The sequence below is a fragment of the Falco biarmicus genome, chromosome 11, assembly GCF_023638135.1.
Source record: "Falco biarmicus isolate bFalBia1 chromosome 11, bFalBia1.pri, whole genome shotgun sequence".
In the NCBI taxonomy this organism is placed as follows: domain Eukaryota; kingdom Metazoa; phylum Chordata; class Aves; order Falconiformes; family Falconidae; genus Falco; species Falco biarmicus.
Genome location: NC_079298.1, coordinates 6,215,812 through 6,236,600, shown reverse-complemented (window position 1 = coordinate 6,236,600; position 20,789 = coordinate 6,215,812). Strand labels below are relative to the sequence as shown.

The following is a 20,789-nucleotide window of genomic DNA, read 5'->3' as shown; positions in this document are numbered from 1 at the left end:
ATTCATTGCCTCAGCTTCTCTGTAAAACAGGGTCACCACAAGAGCACGTCTGGCAGAGAGATTACCTAAAGGGCCACAGCTTATCAATGGTGAAGGACAAAACAGTACTGAGGTGTCCTTCCGTTCCAGGGCAACAGTGGCATGTCACTGGCACCAGGTGCTCCCCCGGAGGGACACATCCTGCTGTGGTCTGTGCACAATGCCCTGCCTTACCTCGGAAATCACATGTGGGTCTGATATTGATGTCTGGCCCTTTGTGTTTGGTATGGGTGCTTTATCTCCCGAAGTGTAAAATGGTTTATGAGTCTTCAATGAGGCATCTGCCTAGAAAATGTATTGGTCATCTGAAAGCTGTACAAATTATGTTAATGTCCCGTATTACTCAGTGGCTTGCTGCAGCATTCCTCTCTGAGGGGGCAGTTTTGAAGTCTGGACCTGTTTCAGATCCATCCTTCCCAATGTCTCTCCTTTCCAGGAGTAGGCCTTGCCTTTTATTTAATCTACAGTCAAAATGATGGCAGTTCTAACATACAGTAATCTCTGAGCTTCAGTGTTTCGGTTTTTTCTCAGTGAAATTCACAAGTAGAAGTTTAAAGACTAAAACCGTCTTTTTGTTTGACTTGGCATTTCTTCCATGTCGTTCATTTTATGCTGCGTGGGATAATGCAGGTATGAACAGTGCAGAATGATGCTGGTTCGGAAGGCAGGCTGAAGTTTTATCCTGTGCTGGCAGAGTAGCGTAAGCCAGGTTTCCAAACTCCATAATTAAACCCTGTCCTTTGGGTTACCGTCCAAACAATGGGAGGAGGAAATAAGACCAAGAAAAGGAAGCTGAGACTTGTCTGTGGGATAGATGTTCTGGCTGGGAAGGAAAGTTCAGAGAGGAGCCAGCAGCCAACCTCCCAGCCCAGTAGGATCCACACCAAAGATAATAATATATCCTTTGGCTTTATTGCCTTTGAGTAGACTGCTTCCTTGCAGGAGATTTAGATTTATGCAGAGATAGCTTCTTGGCCTATATGTCTTGACAGGTTTATGGGAGTGAGAGGATGAATATTCTGTCTCTGTGTGTTGCATTTGCTTAATTCTGAGGTGTGCACATGAGAAAAAGTGGGGACTCAACACAGGAGCAGGTGTGAAGCACCTGTATGCTTATACACGTGTAGAGACGGAAGTGCTCATAGCATAGAGACTATGAGAGGGTTGTAGCGAAAGTTGTTGCTTGGGACAGTGCAGGGAAATCAGGTTTGCATGAGTGGGAGACAGGAGAAATGTTGCACTTGAAAGAGAGCACAACGCAGAAGACAAAGGGAAAATAAGAAAACAATTTTAGACCATACAGAAAGAGAAAAAAATATATTGGGAAAAGAAAAAAAAAAAGAACAAAAGCCAAGAAAACAAAGATTTGACTTCCTAGAAAGGAAATATGAAATGGAATATGTGAACTCCTCTTAGAGAAAGAGAGCACTCCAGGCAGAGGGTTATTTACCGCCAGCCGTGACTAGTCTCTACATCTGTCTCCATTTTTTTCTCTTGAACAAATTCCCTTTTTGGATACTTTCTTCCTGCTTTGCTTCCCTGTGATTGCCCCTGTAAGTGGTCTTTGGAGGGCAGGCTGTGTACTCAGAACATATGTGCAAACTGGCAGGAGAACAGAAGAGGACAAAACCACTCTGTGTGCTATTTAGATTAGGCAGTGGATGCTTCCCCTTGCTGACTCTTGGGGTCTCCGCTGCGTGCAGAACACCGGCTGCACCTATTGTCCATCCACAGTCCTTCCTCTGCGCTTTTACATCATGGGTCCCTGCGGCATCTAAGAGCGCCCTGACACCTGTCTCATGTGGAGGCTTTGCTAGGTGTAGGCCCTACCTGCTTCCTATATATACCCTTGGCTGGGTCTAGATCCATATATCCTATACCCACCAGCAACATGACCTTTCCATTCATGGCGTTTCAGACTCATAGTAATGAGCAGAGGACTCAGCCTTGTGTTTTTTACATCTAGATACTTCTTGCAAGCAAGGATGTAGCACTCTCCTTATACGTCAGATGTGACAGCCAAAGCAAAAGCCAACATTAATTCCATGTTCCTTGTACTGTACTCCTTGAGTCTCACATCCATTTACCTGCACTCGAAAGCTCCTGGGGAGCTCTTGGGCCTAAAAAGGCTGGAGTCTGCCAGAAAAGATGAATTTCCTTTCACAACAGGAAGGCTCAGGAAGTAAAACAAAGCAGACATGTAGTAAATTACGTCTGCTTTTCAAATACCTTTTGCGGTATCCTCCTTACCATTACTTTATCTCAGCACTTTCAGTACATAACTCTTGTTAACTGAGAAGAAGGGCAAGAGAGGATAAAGATGATGTTAGCAAGAAAATAAGGCAACATCACACTGGCTTTGAACTCATGTGCAACGCTGGCCTGTGTTCGGTCCTGTAGCAGCTCTGCTTGTAATAAGGGTAAGCCATAATTACAGGTATAAGTTCTTTTAATTCCATAATAAGAGAAGATTGAGTTATTGTATATCAGTATTCCACTTACGCATTTTTTAATGAGTCAGTCCAGGAGTAATGTTCACATTGTGCCTTGTCAGTCATTTTGCAGTGTAGCATACGGAGGGTATTTGCCAATTCTACTTCCATTGTAAACCTACAGCGTGGCATGGAAGAAATGTTTAAGGTGCAAATTCAGGGTATCCTATTAGTTTCTTTACCTAGATCTTCCTGGTACTTGTATTTCCACAAGTGTGTTTGGTCCCTAGAGGACATTAATCCCAGGAAAGTTACTCCTTGTGCTTCATAAGATATCTGAAGGGGCAGTTAGCTCTGCTTCAGTTGTGGTCTTGACCAACTTACAGCACTGTACTCGTCTGCAAAAGGGGTGGAGCTCTGTGGTCCTTCTTCCCCTGAAAGATGGACAGGGCTTTTCATGCCATGGTCGTCCACTGTCCCTTGCCCCAGTTCTGCCCCAGCTGTTCTGCTGCTGGTCATGCTGTGCTGGGCTTTTGTGTGTCTTCACCTTGAAAACCCTGGGAACCAAATGAGACTTCCAGTGCAGAAACCTTAAGGAATTAGTAATACCACTTGCACTGCATGACTGAAAGACATATTTACAGTTCCAGGGGCTTATGAAGTTGATAATATTATATGAACCTGCAGTAAGCTAGAGAGCTCACTGTTAGACTGCTGGACACGTCTTCGGTAGTAAAGATGCTATTAAAGTCAGTCTCATGATTGCTCACTACACCACTCAGGGTAGTGCTGCTCATTCTCATGCCACCAGCTATGGGACTGTCTGAAAATAGTTTCTGAGCAATTTCTATGCAGCTGAGGAGCTGAGATCTTATTTTGGAGTATTTCCCTTGCAGTGACAGTGACAGTGACCTCTAACTTAATGGTACCATGTCTCTCCCCATTGCTGGTTAAGGAACAACCACATACAGGCAACCAGTCCAAATTCTTGTTTCAATAACCCTTTTCTTAAAACTGGCACGGGCTTTCTTCTCATCAGATTCTCAGCATGCAAGAAAACTTGTTCTCCATATTTACTAAGAAAGACTCATTCAGGCATAGATGACCGCAACAGTTTGTTTTCAAAGTCTGTTTGGAATTATATCTTGGAAATGCAAGAGAAAGTGGTATAAGGGAGGTCCTAGATTGTGTTCTTTATGTATTCTTAATGCCCTAAACACAGTTGTTGCCTGGCACTACCTAGAAGATAAAATATGTATAGTGTGTCCCAGCATCAGTGATGCAGAGTGCATCTGATCCGTCCTCAGGCAAAAGCTCTATGGGCTCATCAAAAGACTTGATGCCACACACTAACTCAGAGCTTAGAGGAGCTTCCAATGATTGTGCTACATTACTGCCAATGATTCAAGGGACTGACTGCAGAAAATATGATGAAAAACATGAGAACCATGTATTATACAAAATAAGGAATAGAGAAATAACCCCCTTTTTTACTGGGAAAACATTCAACTTCAGACCTGGAATATTCAGTATCAAGTAATTCTCTGGCATTACATTTCAGCAACTTGCTGTAGTGGGCAGTTTTCACTGGATTGTAACTAGACACAGGAATTTCATGATCTTTATTAATTTCCTTAAGCTACACTGTTTGGATACTCATAGACCTATTTAAGAAAGGCAAAACCAAGGAAATGTCTCTTTTCCTTAGACCAGAAAAGGTCTACATCCAGGATCCCTGCCAATTATATTTACTCAGTATTTCCCAGATGTGACATTGTCTTGCCCTCTGATTTGCAGTGTGTACAGAAAAGTCAGACAGCACACTCACATAGCTGTTAAGATTGTACCTGCCTTGTGCGGCAGCTTCATCACATACCTTGACACATCTATCAGCAGGCACCAGTGCCATTTTTTCCTCCATTGAACTTAATATCTTAAGACGGTGGGAACATTTCACAACCAGACAAAGCTCCAGCCCACGGCATAGTTTGGCTCTTCCAATGGGAGGTCAGAAACAGATCATGTTTCTCTGGTGGCCAGAACATATTGGTTTACAGCAGAGAGAATTTCATCAGGCTAATTTGTGCTGTTAGGCTGAAGAGATGCCATGAACAGTATGGCGAGACAGAACCTGTTGCCTCCCAGGTTCATGCAAACTTCCAGTGTTCATTTTCTCTGCAGAACTTCTGAGCTTTGTTAGACTGTATACAGTGACTAGGACTCTTGCTCCTGTTCACCCCCTTTCCCTGTTGTCGTTCAGACCTGTGCTTCATCTTATCTCCAAGGCTTTATACACAGCTCCCTGCATTTCTCCCCACTCTTACAGCGTCTTCCAAGATCCTTGTTCTGCCACAGCCAAGAAGCAGAGTGTGCTCGGGCCTGTGCAACCTTTCATGCTTCTGTTACTGGTACATGGAATTAAAACATGGCCCCAAGTGCATGCTGCCGCTGAAAAAGTTGGTTTCAAGTGAACGGGTAGGTGCCCGAAATCAAACGTACGATGGGAGCATACTCCAAGGAACTCCAGCTACTGTACAATACAGATATTTTCTTAATGTCTTTTTGCTTTCGTAGACTGCATGTGTTCCCTTATCCCTGCTCTCTGCATTACAGTATCCCATCAAAACACAAGCTGCCCAGTGGTTTTCAAGAACATAAGATTTTTCTTTTCTTGTAAGAGCAATAACACTTAGCAACTTGTACTGAAATACCATATCAGCTCCTTGTCACTGGCAGTCTACAGTTCCTGCCGCTAAAAGTTTAATGCATTTACAGGAGCACTTAGGCATCAAGACTTTGATATCACAATCTGTTAGTCACAGGTGCTACATGATAGGTTTGTGTTAGCACATTATAGATCTTTTATCAGATACTGCACAAAATGTGTGTGTTTCTCTGCCAGGCAACCAGAATCAGACTGCAGCGTAGTTGATGAGTTACTCACCAATATAAGTTGTTTATTTTACAGGGAAATTTTTCTGGAACTGCACCTTAATGGATAACTTAAACTCTAATTGGTCAAGGCCAGCAAAAATCAAGAACTTAATGTGAGCCAGGAAAAATGCAGCAGGTCAATAGTGGTGCTTTGAGCATTGTCAGTCTTTTGCAGTAGCATTCATCCAGTCAAATGATTAACACTACTCATTTGCTATAACAGACATAGTCATTTTGACAGCAAATTACCGCTGGATCAATAGCTCAGCTTTTCTTTGGCAATTCATGAGACCTGTTACAACATGCCACGCTGCTGGCATTTCTGCCTCAAAGTCGTGGAAGGAAGTTAGAGGTGGGGAAAGAACTACTGATGGAAAAGTCAGTTCAGATTGAAAAGTCCTAGATGTTTTCACATCCCTCAAAGGCTCCTTTTTTCCCAGATACCGGACAACACAACAAACTTGGCCCTGAGATTCAACCTAAACTTTACTTTCCATTTTTAATAAAATTAATAATCCCATGCAAGTGTTAGAGCACATGCCTCTGCTTTGCTGTAATCCCCAGAGGAAAACATCCCTTCAGTACAGTCCTGGAGAAGTCAGTCAAGTCAATGTTGTGGCTCTGCTTCTTGCATCTGATTCCAGATGTCAGGAAATGCATCATTTAAAAATGAGTATGGATCTGTAGGAGTTCTGAGTTAAAAAATGCAGAAAGTGTTTCCCTTCAGCTATCAAATTAAAGCTGTGTTTTCGACTGGCCTGGTGCTAGCATTATCCACACATACTATTTTCACTGATTTTAATGACCCAAGTTAAAAGCAGATCTTTGTGTGCTGTGACAACCACAAGATCACTTGAGCTACTTCTGTCTCCACAGACAGTTAGCATCATCTGAATAATTTTTCAGACTGATAGGAAAGATTTAGCGCATGGAAAACTATTCCTTGACAAAGATTGGAACAATGCTTCCTGATGACAATGGGATGCCTGTGATGGGAGTGCTGTATTGGTAGTCCTTGGACCAAACATTCCTCAGACATCATTGCTGGGTGAGCTGTGTTCTGCCACCCATTCTGTTCAACATCCACACACAAAGCAGAGACAGTGATACAGTTAGTGCTTCACTTTTGACACAAAGTGAAAACTATAAGCTTCCTTGGTATTGGGATAAAAGCAGACACTTTCTACGTCTTTCCAGAGGTGAGCTCCGAAAGACAGAAGCACCTCTGTTTCAGTATGGCTGTGCATTTCTTACTGATTTGGAGTCTGTCAAACCTGAATCTTTGTGAGCTCCAGACGGGTCTCCTCTGATGCAGTTATGCTTGAAGATCATCTGATAGTGCGGCTTGGGACTATTTAATTGCAAAATGGAATTAAACACATTGAAAGTATTGTACCTGTCTTCCAAAAGTTGAACTAGTTTTCTTGTTTGCTTCTGAGGCCAATTCAGGATGTTGACTTGGATCTATAAACTCTTCTATAGATTAGATCTTGGTTAGGAAATGGACTACATTCCTTTCATGTGCTGTCTTAGCAGTTGAGATCAGCAGACTTGCTTTTTCTAATGTGTTTGGGAAGCAGAAGCAATATTTTATCTCCTGCGGTATGCTGCTGGTACAGAAACGTTCAGGCTTATTAATTCTTCAGGACACAGGAAAAGTCTTCATCACCTGTGTAGGCAGTCATGGGAAAGCACCCACTGCAAAGACTGCATTGAACTTTTTCTTTTGGAGGCAGCTGGAAAATATTAGTAGTCTTCAGAGCCAATATACAGTACATATTGAGAGCCAGTAAATGATGCATATTATTGCAAATTCCTGTGCACTTCTGCATTTTATAAAACAGATAACTAGAATACTCACCTAGCCAGATCAGTTCCCCAAGGGATGCACATTTCCAAGTAGAGAACAAACCAAAAACACAGAACAGAACACAAATTAGCCAAATAGAATGGCTAAGTGGTTGAAACAAATGGTTTTAAGATCACCGAGTAAGGACCATGACCTCCTTTTGCATCAGTCAAGGCAACTGTGAAACTTTGTGAAAGAAGCTCACCACAAAACAGATGCTGGGCTATCTTAGGTAAATAAATTACCAAAAAATAATAATAAAAAACTCCCCTACACATTTTACAAAGCACAGCTGTGTAAATATTGCATGAGACAGGGGAGAGGGGGAGAGATGTAACATACACCCTTTTTTATGCAGAAGTTCTGCTCTCGGCACTGTTTATTAACATTCCCAGTACAACCATCACTCTACTGCGTAGCACACAGTGCGGCTACTGTACTCCATGCACATATTTTGATCTTTGCTTTAGAGGAGAAAACGGGCTTTATTTTAATGGAAACATTTTCACCCAAACTTAAAATATGCAATGAGAGGTGTTAGGGGACAGAGAGAAGATGGTACAGGACTGGGAACAGGAAGCAGACTATATTACATCTCTTTTTTCTGTTTCCTTTCTCACACTGTCTCTGCCACGCTGACTCTAGATGTTCCTCCGGTTCTGCACAGTGAGGAGCAATCTGAGATCTTAATTTCATTAGAGCTGGATACCTACTGCAATTTTCCTGTTTCTCATCTGCCAGTTACAGCACATTCCAGCCTACAAAAACTGTGGATCTGCCCACAGAGAAGAAAAAATGGCTTTTCTCAGTGAGACTGAACACTCACCTAATCCAGTATGCTGTCTCTGACAAGAGCTGGTAGCGGACACTTAAGGAAAGCATACGACAGCAGGACATGCATCCAGTGATGCTTTTCAGAGTACAGCCTCACAGATTTTGGCAGCAAGGAGCTTGATTTCATGAGCCAGAGGCTCTGTTCACATCTCTGTGTTTGACAACCTTCAGTGGACTTTTCTTTTGGAGATGTGCTCGGATGTTTTTAACCCGTTCTTTATTTTGGCCTCCACAACATCCTGTGGCAGTGACTTCCAGTTTTACTGGGTGCTGTGTAAGGAAGAACCACTTCTTCTGTCTGTTGCCTGATCATTTTGCTTGATGCTCCTTAGTGGTTTTTTTACTGCCTGAAGCAGTGAATAAATCATTCCCTGGTTACTTTCTTTACTTTCTTTCAAGTTAAGTGCTGCCCCAACACTTTGACCACAGCAGTCAGTGAGCATAGGAAAGCAGAGAAATCTGTCTAGCAGCCTGTTAGCTCAGGTAACAATTTGGCTGAGTGGCTGCAGAGCCATCCTATACCTCCAGGAATGTATATGTGCTGGGATAGCAGCTGTGTTGTTCACCCAGAGTGGGTAGTCTGTAACCTTGACCCGTAACTCCAGAGCTCATGACATGAATGCAGTGCTACCCTGTACGGCTGAGCCCCGCTGGAGTGACTGTAGTAAGGACACTACAGCCTATGTAAGGGGCTACTATTAAGTACTTTTTAATATTCTTTCATTTTCCAGCTCCACAAAAACTTAAAATTTATGCAGTATCTTCATCTAGTGTGTATACTGGCTACAGTTCTGATTTCACTGCTGTCTTGCTCAGGGGAGAGCAGGTAATCCATAGCATTCTCCACCTCTGCTTTCCCACACCACTCTTGCACAGCCTGCAGTCCTAGTGAGATCCTCCTTTCTGCTATTGTCTTATGTCAATGGTTGCTGGTATTTTTAGTGTGATATACACCAAAAAGTGTAACATAAGAGATCCTGCTGCTAAAATTAGCTGAAAAATTATAGGCTCTTTTATTGGTTTATGCAGTCTTCATTTGCCTTGCTAGGATTTGTGTGCAGATCTTTGAACCCCCAAAAGCCAGCAAAGTGAGAAGGTACCTGCAGTCTTCGTGTCCAAGAGCAGTACTCTTGAAAAGAATGGGACCATTTAATATCAGCAAGGGCTGGAGGCAAAGTCTTAAGTTCCACCTATATTCCACCTATATAAAGGAAATACTTTTTTTTTTTTTTTTGTAAAGTAAGGATTTATAATCAATGAGTTTTGGAAAATACAAATGTATAGATTATTTCTTTGTACTTAGTGTAACATCCCGTTTTATTACAGCAGCCCACATTTGTCTCCAGGAGTATTATCTGTGATGCAGTAAGCTAATGCACTACCTTGCTCCGAACAGGAGAAAGCACTTTGGATGTAGTCCAGATTTAACCCTGTCTTAGGGCTTGCCTTTACTGTTAACCGAAGTAATGGCACATGAAAGTAAAGCATCATCCTGACTCTTCCTCTGAACTTGGCCAGTCCTAGGTGTGAGGTGCATCTTTGAAGCAAAGGGTAATGGTCATTCCCGCTTGCTCCATGACTCCTCTGCCTCACTCTGCCCTTTCAGTCCTTGCAACCTACATCGCTTTTCCATTCCTTGAGTGAAAAGCACTCGGCCACGCCTAATCTAAATGTGCTGTGCAAGGAGCTGCTTCTGACAGTCAAAGTAAAGGTTCAACATCTGACATCAAATTGATTCCTGAAAATAGTCCTGTCATACAGGCGGAATTGCAAATTCTGGCCATTTGGAGATTTTAAAAATTAAAAGATCTTCAAATCAGCTGTATTTCTTATGCAAATCCCTAGCCAAATGGGAACTTGTAAGTATTAAATAAATTGTTTGCCCTTTATTAATACATTACCATCTAGAAACCCAATAATTTGGGGGGACAGGTTTTAAGAGGGCAAAGCAGTCTTACAAACAACATTTCAGCCATGTCCAGTGAACTGTTGTGCTATTGTGATTTTACAGTATTATTTCTCTACTTTTGCAGGATTTTTCTCTTTAATGTTATGTGAAAAACCCTGAACAAAACCTGGCACTTAATTCAGAGTAAACAGTGTCAGTGACTGAATAGAAACCCGATGTCAAATATACAACCACCCTGGGAAAGTCAAAATCCATTGCTTTCTCATCTCTTCCAGTTGTTGCCTTCTTAAGTGTATTATTCATAAAATTAGTGACTTAAAAATGCATAGAAACATTATTTTTATATTCATCGCGTCACTTTAAAAAAAAATGGTTAAAAATCGATTTGCTGGCCTCTTGGGGAAATGCTGTAATGTTTTTGGCTGTCTCCTACTTTCTGCTGCCAGCTAAAAGTACCATCTGGCTTGTTTAGGGCCCTTTTCCATATCAGGTGCTTCCAAAATTCTCCCCAACCAGAGGATTGTTTCATTGGGTTGCTTTGCCTGCTGAGGCATGTGTCCTGGGCTGGGAATCCTACTGCTTCTGTTCCCTGCCATCTTGCTGACGGTGGTGTGTGTATGTTTGGGCAGCGATCTTGCTGCCTCTCTCCCGAGGACATTTGCATCATTGTCAGCTGCACATATTAAATTGATATGCAGGGCTCAGAAACACGTATCCCATCTTTTGTCCCTTTGTTTGTGCAATTGTTGTGGTTTTAATTCTTCTTTGACACCTGGAATATCACAAAGCTGCTGATAATCTGTTGGCTACTAAGAGAAATGACATTGATAGAAGGATAATGTGTGTCAGACTTATATCTAGATAATTGCAGACACACCCCGAACCCTCACAGCTCAGGGAATGAATATCCTAAATCCATTATTAATTTGGAGAGTCGTATGTGGCAGTTGGCTGCGGTGTCATCCTCTTGCTGCAAGAGTCACTTGCAAGGGATTTTAAAGGACAGTTTTGGTTAATTCTGCATTGCTGTATCGAGTTACGCCTAATATGAGTCAAATCTGGTACATTCTTGCTGCCATTTCGTGGCAGTGTGAGAGGCTGTAACAAAATGGGGTTGGAGTCCTAACTCCTCGCTGAAGGAAGCTTCCCATGTGCCTTCTCCTGCACAGGCATAAGATACCAAGAAGATGAGAAGTGATGCACTATACGTGGTACCAGTTGACGGTGACACCTCCTCCTCAGGATTCTTTGTTTTTCAAATTGGCTGTTTTATTTAGAAATAGAAATTTACCCCTCAAAGGATTTATGAGTAGATTTGAAGTATCGTAGCTGCTAAGTATAGACTTTTGATGTGATCGTATGGAAAGATGGAGCGTGTTTTGAAATAGATACTGCCGTAAGCTGTCTTGTCCTATTTCTAAAATGATCTGTGCCATACACTGCTGACTTTTCCTGTTCATCCATTAAAAAGTGAATTATGAAGAGTGCTGAGACAAACAGATAGTAGCTTAACCTTGTTAGTAAATATCAGGTAGCTGATATATACTGCTAGAATGTTACATCACAGCCTTTCTCTTCAATATAGGTTTATGAAATTATCTTGTTACTATATAAACTGCCTTCGCTGTGTACATTCTTTCAGAGGTTTATTGTTCTTTGTATGTTGGCACAGTAGCATGACTCTGAAGAGTCGGTTCACAATGTGGTGAATTTTAAAGACTTGGGAGATGGCCATATCTATTTTTCAGCAAAGGAATGAAAGCTGCTTTGCCCCCTCCCCTCCCCCCCCCAAGGTATTAAAAGTTTCAAAAGATGTGCTGAAATGAAAAGGAAATAATAACTAAAGACTGGATGGGAAGTAGTGCCTCAGAGTACTGACTTTGTTTGTTTGTTTCCCCCCAAATCTTAATATTTTAAGTACAAGTTACCATTTTAAATCGAATAAACCTGTTTTGTGAACTAGTAAGGTATTTGAACTGTATCACACATTATTCATTTATTTTTGTGTGAGTGCAATAAAAATTTTACAAGCTGTAATCTTGTTCTTTTAATAGAGGGAAAACTATGCAGAATATGTTGCTTAGAGTATTAGATAAGCTACAGTGTGTTAATCAAATATTTTTGTGATATGAGGGCAGTTGAGAAAACAGTACAATTTTTGCTAATGGCACTGGTAAGTAAACGGATCTATCATTACATTGTCATGAAAAGTGACATTGAGCAGAAACACCCTGCCAATCCCTAGAAGATAAGTATTTAATGTAATTAGACAGACACTGTCTCCTTTGTTGAACGTAGCATTAATCACCCAGAGAAGTCCAACTTTATATGAAATGGCTTTTTCTGATATGTCTTTGTATTAGAAAGCTTCTTATATGGTTTTGTCATGATGATATATTTGAAGAAATGACTGCTATAGCTATACAGTTTTCTTCATGACATATCTTGCTGTTCTGTGTTCCATATTTTTTTTATTTAACAATGTTATATTATATAGCCGTGACTTGTTTTTAAGTCTAGAAACCTACATGCATTTGGAGCTGAACCTCTTTGAAACAGTTAATACATTCAACTTATGAAATATAAAAGAAACACAAATAGCTTCCATTATGTTCTTTAGTTCTTCCGATGTGGTGTTAGCACAGGTTCATTCTTAAGGCATAAGCAAAATGTTTCTTGCTTCAAATGCTAGTTCATAGCATCACGCAAAAAAATAACTTCTTTCTATGAAAATCTCATTGTTAAATTGCTGAAAAATGTTGCCCCCTTCCAGAATTCATTGGCACTACATTTTTTTTTCTTTTCTTTTTTTTTTTTTTTTTCTCCTCTGTTGCTTGTAATTTGTACTGTGAAATGCTGTCTGGTTATGAACTGGTATCAATTTGAATCAGTGCACAGCTGTGTCTTCCCACCTTCTCAGTGGTGCAGAGGGCTTTGAAGGGAAAGAATAGGGTTTAGTCAATAGTCAAAGATGACAGCAGACTTCACCGAGTAACAGGTGGAGGTCAAGTTGGTTTATTTGTTGGGATGAACAGAGTGCAGAGATGAAAAATCTTTGCCATAATAAGGTTTAGGAAGAAAATGCTGACTAGTCTAAGCTTTGATTCCAGCTGACAGATCCTTTTCTAGTGTTCATTACTTGATTTCACAGTTCAGGCAATTTTAAGAGGCTTAAAATTATATTTCTGCTCTCCGCTATAAAACTTTTCGATCACTTTCTAATTTTTGCTTTAAGTAAAGTTATAGGGACTCCCTAATATATCACTCCTGCCTTTAGACTCTTATAAAGTCAATATGCCATCAAAAATGTAAGGATAAGCTGGTTTTTTTAGACCCCCTACTTTTACTGATTCTTTTTATAAAGGAAGTAAAAAACTGACATGTAGGCACCAATTCGATTAGAAAATTAAAACTTCAGAAAAACTATACTGAGAAGTGGATAATAGAATAAGCACAGTGCTTAAGAAGTCCCGGTTCCTGTCTGGGCATACGGGATTTTTATGTGTACTGGTAGCAGCATTAATGAAGCTACGCCACCCCAGTGTGCTAAGTTTCAATCACCAAGTGCCGGTGAGCCATGCTACATCCTGAAAGGGAGTCACAGCAAGACCCCAAATAATCAGAGCAGAACGTCCTGACATTGTGTGGCAGTGCTGGGACTGCGATGACCTGTCGGCATCGTTGCATATCAATGCAGCATCACAAAGGGATTTCAGAGGGCTGAGCTGTGAGTGTGTGACTTTCTCCTAGGTTAGCCTCCTGCCCTTCCCCTGTGCCAGCTGCTGGGAGGGGAAGGTGGGCGTTTCTCCTTTCCCACCCTTTTTCTTCCACCACCACCACCTGCTTCCTACCTGCTGGAGTGGGCAGAATAGGATTATCTTTAGCCATTTGCTAAAATCTTCCCCCTCAGACTTTCTATTACTTCTGCATTCATTCTTTGCAGGGAGAGGAAACTCACTGGTCAAACCCTTGGACACCAGAATAGTTGCATGCAGTTTCCCAGGGAGCCAGATAGCTCTAAAGCTTCCCAGTGAGTGACAGTTTCTCTCTTCTATTCTTCTGAAACATGTGTTTTACACATATACTGAAAAATGTTAATATCAATTTACAGCCAGATTCTTGCTTTTTTTAAAAAAAAATATAAAATCTCCCAAAGTATATACACTTAGAGCACCTCAGCACACATGTCATTTTTTTACGTAGGAAAAAGTGTTGGATGCTCTTATACACATAACGTCATTGGGCTTGAAAGCTGTTAGCTCATTCAGAGTTAGAGGCAAGAACACTGGACTTGCCAGCACCAAACTGTGAAACCTTTTTTGTGTGACTAGTAGAAAACTCATGGGGGTAGAAATCCAAAAAAGGGGAGGAGGGGAGGTGTAAAACTGTGCATTTGGATTTGAGTATCTTCAATACCATGATATCAACTTTGTCCTAGAAGTCCTTGAATCACAAATCATTGGAGGCTGGGAGAGTATTTTGGAGAATTATCACTGTATGCTTTCCCTGGTCTTTTTTCTAGGCATCCATTAGCTACCACTGTCAGAGAGAGGATACTGGACTAGGTGGATCCCTGTAATCTGATTTGGCATGGCTATTTTTCTGTGTTCCTAAACTCATGAGATCAAGTTATGTAGGATTATTTCATAATACCAGAGCAGCAGTTTCTGAGGTTCGACAAAGCTATCTAGCAAAGTGTCTAATAAAAGAAAAATCCTGTCCCATACTGTAGCTTTCTTGGTCCAGTGAAGCAGTGTTCTCATGCATACAAATCTTGTAAAGTTGCTTCTGCTAGCTCCCTCTGTCCCTTCATTTTTGTAAGCTAAAGTGCCATTTTCCTCTTTACAGCTTAATTGAACCTAATTGCACCCATTTTCTGCAATGTGGTGTTTTGGTAATTTTACTATTCGCTCGTAAGTTTTCCCTTAAGCAAACTGAAAGCTTCCCCTTTATCACTTCACTGGGCCAAGATTTCACACAGTATCCTGCTTGCTACAAAATATGATAGTGTTCTCTCTCACCTTGTTTCTTTTTTCTTCTTTTACTTTCTTTTATAAAATTAGGATATCTAAGAAACCCCGAACACCGTGGAGCACTACATGGTGGGTGTGCTTATTCAAACAATGCCAATGCTCATGTTCTCGGTGCATAGACATTTTGTGTTGGTTGGGGGGATGTACGAGGTGTCCCTCTTGTGTGGGTTCTCCAGTGTCTAGTAAGGAGAGAGCTCGTGCCAACCACTTTGCCAGAATGATAGCACTGGAGGGAGCACTTACACGTTACCTCTGCCCTTCCCATGCCTGTTTTCATGAAACTTGCAGGGGCTTTTTCTCTGCGAGCCCTCTGCCTCTCCATCAGATGTGTTTTAAATTGCTCAGGAGATGGGAGAGGTGTTGGGAAGATCACACAAGCAGACCTGCAGGCGGCATGGTCATACATGGCTCCTCTGGAAATGATGCCAAAGCCAAACTGCTGTGCTCTGCCTTCTCTGCAATGGGAACATTTTATTTTTTTCCAGGGGGGATTCTTTGTTCCTCCCAGAATCCTAAAGCCATTGGGAATGGAGAAAAATGAGGCTGATTTCACCTATCTGATATCACCTGCCTGAGAGCCGATCTGCTGGAAAGCAGTTTAAGTCTCTGCTGCCTGGGAGCTGCCAAGACTTCCCCAGGAGCTGCCGGCAGCAGGTCTGCAGTGCTGTTCCAGTGGGCGCTCACCAGTGTACAACTGGCAATGGACACTTTCCAGTAAAAGAGCACAGCAGCTGTAGGTCAGCTACAAATTATTTTTTGTGTTACAGAGAAATAAGATGACTGTTCAGTCCTGTGACTGTCAAACCTAGAGAGTCATATGGCAGAAATACCAAGAACCACTGGATAGCAATACATAACAGTTCCATGAGTACACTCTTGACCTGTCAAATTATAAATCCATTCCAGTTTGGTACGATGCACATGAATTCAGTTTGCAACTTGTTCTTTCTTTGGAATAATGTGTAAACTCTTCACCTCAAATTGCACAGAAATCAGGTGACTTTACAGTACGTGGTAAATTACCTGAGCCCTTTTCAATCCTGACCGCAGCTCTTTTATTAATTAAAACATATGTTCAATGGCAGTGTATACCGATTAAGTCTTCAAAACCAATATTAACACCAAAGTTAGTCTTGTCATCATAAAAGTAATTTAAAAACATTACTATGCAGTAACTGAGGTCACAGGTCGAAAAAATCTGCATATTTGCCCATCTCCATCTCATGCCTTTGGCATTTAGCAGCCATCATTGTTATATATAGCCTGGATAGCCAATGATCTTTTGATGACATGCAAATAATGAGCAAATGATTTTTGAGAAAATAAAAAATAATTTTTAAAAAACCAAACATTTGAGTCCATCCTCTTCAGTTACTAAAATTCTCTTTAGTATCACTTGCAATTTAGCATCCATATGCATCTCAGGAAGATATAGTTGAAACATAAATCTATTCTGGGTCTTTTACTTGCAAAAATATCATACCTCAGCTATAATCATATGCAAAGACTTTAGAGGGCTTTGTAAATGCCATCCAAATTTATGATGGCATTTTTTGCCTTACAGCTATAGATGTTCCATCCCCAAAGCACCCACATAAAGGTACATACTCCTATGGATGGCTGCAGTTTGTCCCTGCTGCTATATCTAATCTGCCAAGTATGGTGAAAAACTCTCAAATAACATTTGAAATTAAACAAATGTAGTCATGAATTTCAGACAAGATGTCTAAAAACGTCATTAGAATTTTTTTTAATTTTTATTACAATACATGTTTATACAATGCAAAATGATACCGAAACTAACATTAAATCAACGGGAAAATTGAACTGTTATTTTGCTGTTTATTATGCTTCTCATTAAAGGTTTTAAATATAAAACTCATGCAATTATATTTTGAAGAAATTGGTAATATGTTGAGTACTAGTTTATTAGTTACTGAAAGAACCACTTTGGTGACAAAGCAGGAATGAAGCCTAATTTAAGACCTCTAAAATAATCCAGATGATGCTGTAAACATAGATACAAACAGATAAGCTAATACACTGTGGGAACATTGAACCAAACAATTTAAGGCAGATTTTAATGGGGTAGGATTTTAAAATAATTGTGAATATTGTAGCGCTTGGGTTTAAAATTCTGTAGGCACGATCTTCCAACAGCATGAAGTGATATTTCTCCTTTGTAAATGGAGCGGTGCTCATTTACAAAGGAGAAATTTCAACCTTCTTTTTCCTAAGTGACATCAGAATTTTGATTCTAACTTGAATTATCATTTTTGGCTAAAAATTGCTGAGGAGTCCAAAAGCATTTAAAACCTAAAGCCATTGAATCCATTTAATGCGCCTTTGGCACCTCTCTCTCTCAGTCCTTTTTGAACATTCTGGTCCTCATTTTAATCAATCTCTTTTTATTAAGTTCTTTGGCTCATTTACTTGTATGTGCATTTGCTTTATTTTGTTTGGAACATTTCTTTTGTAGTGTCTTGAAAAAGAGTTGTGACATTTCTTTTGGATAGCTTCTTAAGTATCTGGCAGTCACCTATGATACGATGTTGATGGGTACAGATAGATTAGCTCTGTTTTCCTGATGATCTGTCAGATGTCGAGTTCTGAGGAAACTGGTTGTGTGTGTTGGTGATGCATATGCAGTAGTTTGATAAGTGGATAGAGGGGGAGCTTTCATTTTTCTTCTGTAAAATCACTGTTTATTAAGCTGGATTTAGGCTTCTGAAGCGAGATGCTCACTGGCAGGTAGTTAATCAGAGATCATGGTAACTCAGAATGTGACCAGGGGAGCAAGTATCCATTCAGAACGTAGAAACTAAACAGCACTTCATTAGGATGAGTGAATTTCCATCTGCGTTGTATTTTGCGTATATAGGAGCAACTAATACAGTAAACTGATGGATGGCAGTTAGTGTGATCGTATCTCAGCTGATGACAAATAAAGTTTGCTCAGCACTAAGTAGAACAGACTTGCTATGACTGACAGTATTATAGCCATCAAAATTTCAAGCTTGAAATTAAGAATTCCCCAGGAAAAAAAGAAAAAGGCGGCTGATCAGCATTCCTGTTGATACTGATTTCAGTGAAACTGCTGGAATAGTTTGCACAAAAGGATGAAAATTCCTTGAAAAATTCTTCCCATATATCATATGATTTTTTCTTCAACAGCCAACTTGTTTTTCTGCATCATCTATTTGTTCTGCATGTTGTTGATTTCATGGTCCACCTGCAGATATCTGAGCTTCCATGATTCCTTTTCATGTATCCCTTGAGAATGAAGATCCACACCCTGTTTCATTCATAGGTTTTGTTATGAAATCTCTATCAGGAGTCTAGTGGCAGAGAGCTACTGGGAATATTGGGGTAATTATCCAAGGTCATCTTTGGAGATGACTATTAGCTGGTCTACCAATGGGACTAACTTGAGATGGAGTTATTGTTTAAGATATGGTGCAGTCAGAATAACGTTAGTCATTAACCAAGTGAAATTGGATAGATATACAGATACAGCTACAGCTATAGATTTGGAGAGAAGGGGAATTGTTCTCCTCTTGCACGGCTGTGACTCCATTCACTCCATCAAAGTTAATCCTAATTTCAGTACTTCTGTTAGTAAGGTGCATAGGTATATGGAAAATAGGTTCCTAGATATGTATTTGTTCTGGGAAGGATTTGTTTATTCAATTCTCACGCATCATTTTCTGGTCCATTTAAATATATATCAGCCTCATACATGAAAATTTGAAGATCTTTAGCTGTACTCAAGGAAGACTCTTATGTGGTGCATTTCTAGTACTGGCAAACATAAGGAGGTAGAGGAATTAAAACCATCAAATGCTCCAGTGCCCCTTAGAAGATGAGGAACATGAAGTATTCCTGTGCATTCACTGATTAAACTTGGGCTGGAGGTTTGCGAAGTGCAGAGTTTTGGAAAGTCTTACTGCGGGACTTCAACATCCGTGCAATGGCTCCAGTAACCAGAGTCTCTCAAGGACAAGGATCCCATTTACGCTTGCATTATGCATTGAGCAGAAGGGTGTGATGCATGATGTGGAATGAACAAAATAACTTGTGTGTTTAGGGAAATGCCAAATTAATGAAAATTCAGAAAGCTCTAATGTTGAAAAGGCGCACAAATTCCTTGATAGAAATATAATGCTGCTAACAGTTTCAAGATTATTGTTGTCTGAATTTTCTGCTTATTGTGTACTGCAATTAAAATTCTTTTCAACTGAAAAACCAATGTCAAATTAATATTTCCTTTTGGAAAAAAATACGAAAGCACACATCTTGTTCCATTTAGCACCATCATGGTCTTTGATCTGGTTCCCTCTGTCCAGTGAAAAAAATGGATTCATGTTAATGGGAGCAGGCTAAGACCATATATGTTTGGCATACATATACTTATAGAATCACATGAACACAAGTACAGTAAGTTAAAGTAACACACCCACTCAGACTTCCATCTGTGTTTTACGCCACAAATCCCTTTATTTTCTTTTTTATTTAGCAATTAACTTTTCCATTTATTCTGTAGTTAAAAGCTGCCATAACACAAAAATAGACTGAGTCTGATTTTCTTCTCTTACACTCCAAATAACATTCAGAGGAGACTCAGACCTGAATTACGAAATCTGTTTCCTGAAAGTGCCAGGTGTGACTGTGATTTGGACAACGGTCCTATACACAGAATAGTAAGAAACACTTTTAAACCCCACCTGGGTTACCCAGCCGTTGTGTTCTGGCTGTTCTTGTTTATTCCTTGCTCAGAGCAGATGGATAGAAAGAGGCAGGCAACGGGGAGGATCCTTGGCTCCATTCCCCATTCACCGGCCAGCGCAGCTGAGACGGGTTGGGGGATATTGTAATTTGTTGCTGCCCTGCATCAGAGAGGAGAGAGAGAAGAGTCGGGAGTCAGAGGTGTCCTTATGACTTGGCACTACCCCTTCCTTGGGGCTGTGTGAAGTGCTGAAATCTGGTCTTCAGTGCAGTGGTCCCCAGTATTCATTAGCTCTTGGGGACAATGCTGAGAAAAGCCATGCAAGGCAGCAGCATACTCCCTGGGCTCTGCCCAGGGTAGCTTCAGTTTTAACTTTTTAATTTCCTGCATCCCTGAGCAACACAGGAGGGGAAGCTGCGGACTGGGGACCACTAAATGTGTTAAAACTCATTAGGTATGAAACAAAAGGCCTTTAAAACTAGCCAAGAGTCTCAAAAATGGGTGCCAGAAATTAAACACCTAATTCCATATTTAGTCATTTATCTTAGTTCCTGCCTCACAGTTGTTAATATACACCATGCTGTCTCATAGCCTGATCTTCATAGGCACTGGGCACCTACAATGCTAATTCAAGTGTTGAGACTCTGTACCTAAGAGTGAGACTTACAGCATCAGATGCAAATTTTTCTGGGTGATTAAACCAGAGTTCCCTCGCTCTTGCTCTCAGCTCCTGGAAGGAGCGTCGATAGAATGACCAGCATTGTAACATATGGCTTAGCAAGGGGGAAAAAAAAGAAAATTAGTATTAGAAATGGATGGACTAAAGAATACGCAGGATATATCAGGCACATTAACCAAACATATGGTGCTAAATGAGATATTTTTTTTAAATTGCAAAAAAATTGACATTCCTGGCAGTCTCAAGGATAATGTGACATGGCTGTGATAAATTTAGAAGAATGGGACATATTTTGGCTTGTTCTTGGAAACCTTTTTCTTGCATGCCGACTGTATTTCTTCTTTTATTAACCCA

At 40.6% G+C, this 20,789-nt stretch overlaps 1 protein-coding gene across 11 annotated transcripts in view; it reads left to right on the top strand.

Annotated features, from left to right (window-relative positions):
* NFIA (nuclear factor I A) overlaps positions 1–20,789 on the top strand; it is a 359,539-nt gene that overhangs the window by 282,601 nt on the left and 56,149 nt on the right. For 5 of the 11 annotated variants that reach the window (XM_056356616.1, XM_056356615.1, XM_056356618.1 and 2 more), the window contains 2 exons: positions 13,941–14,027; positions 15,061–15,099. The exons of 4 other annotated variants lie outside the window; for them this stretch is intronic. In XM_056356616.1, coding sequence (XP_056212591.1) covers positions 13,941–14,027; positions 15,061–15,099 — 126 coding nt within the window. The remainder of the gene's footprint in view (positions 1–13,940; positions 14,028–15,060; positions 15,100–20,789) is intronic. 2 more of the 11 variants (XM_056356619.1, XM_056356623.1) reach the window with 1 other exon arrangement.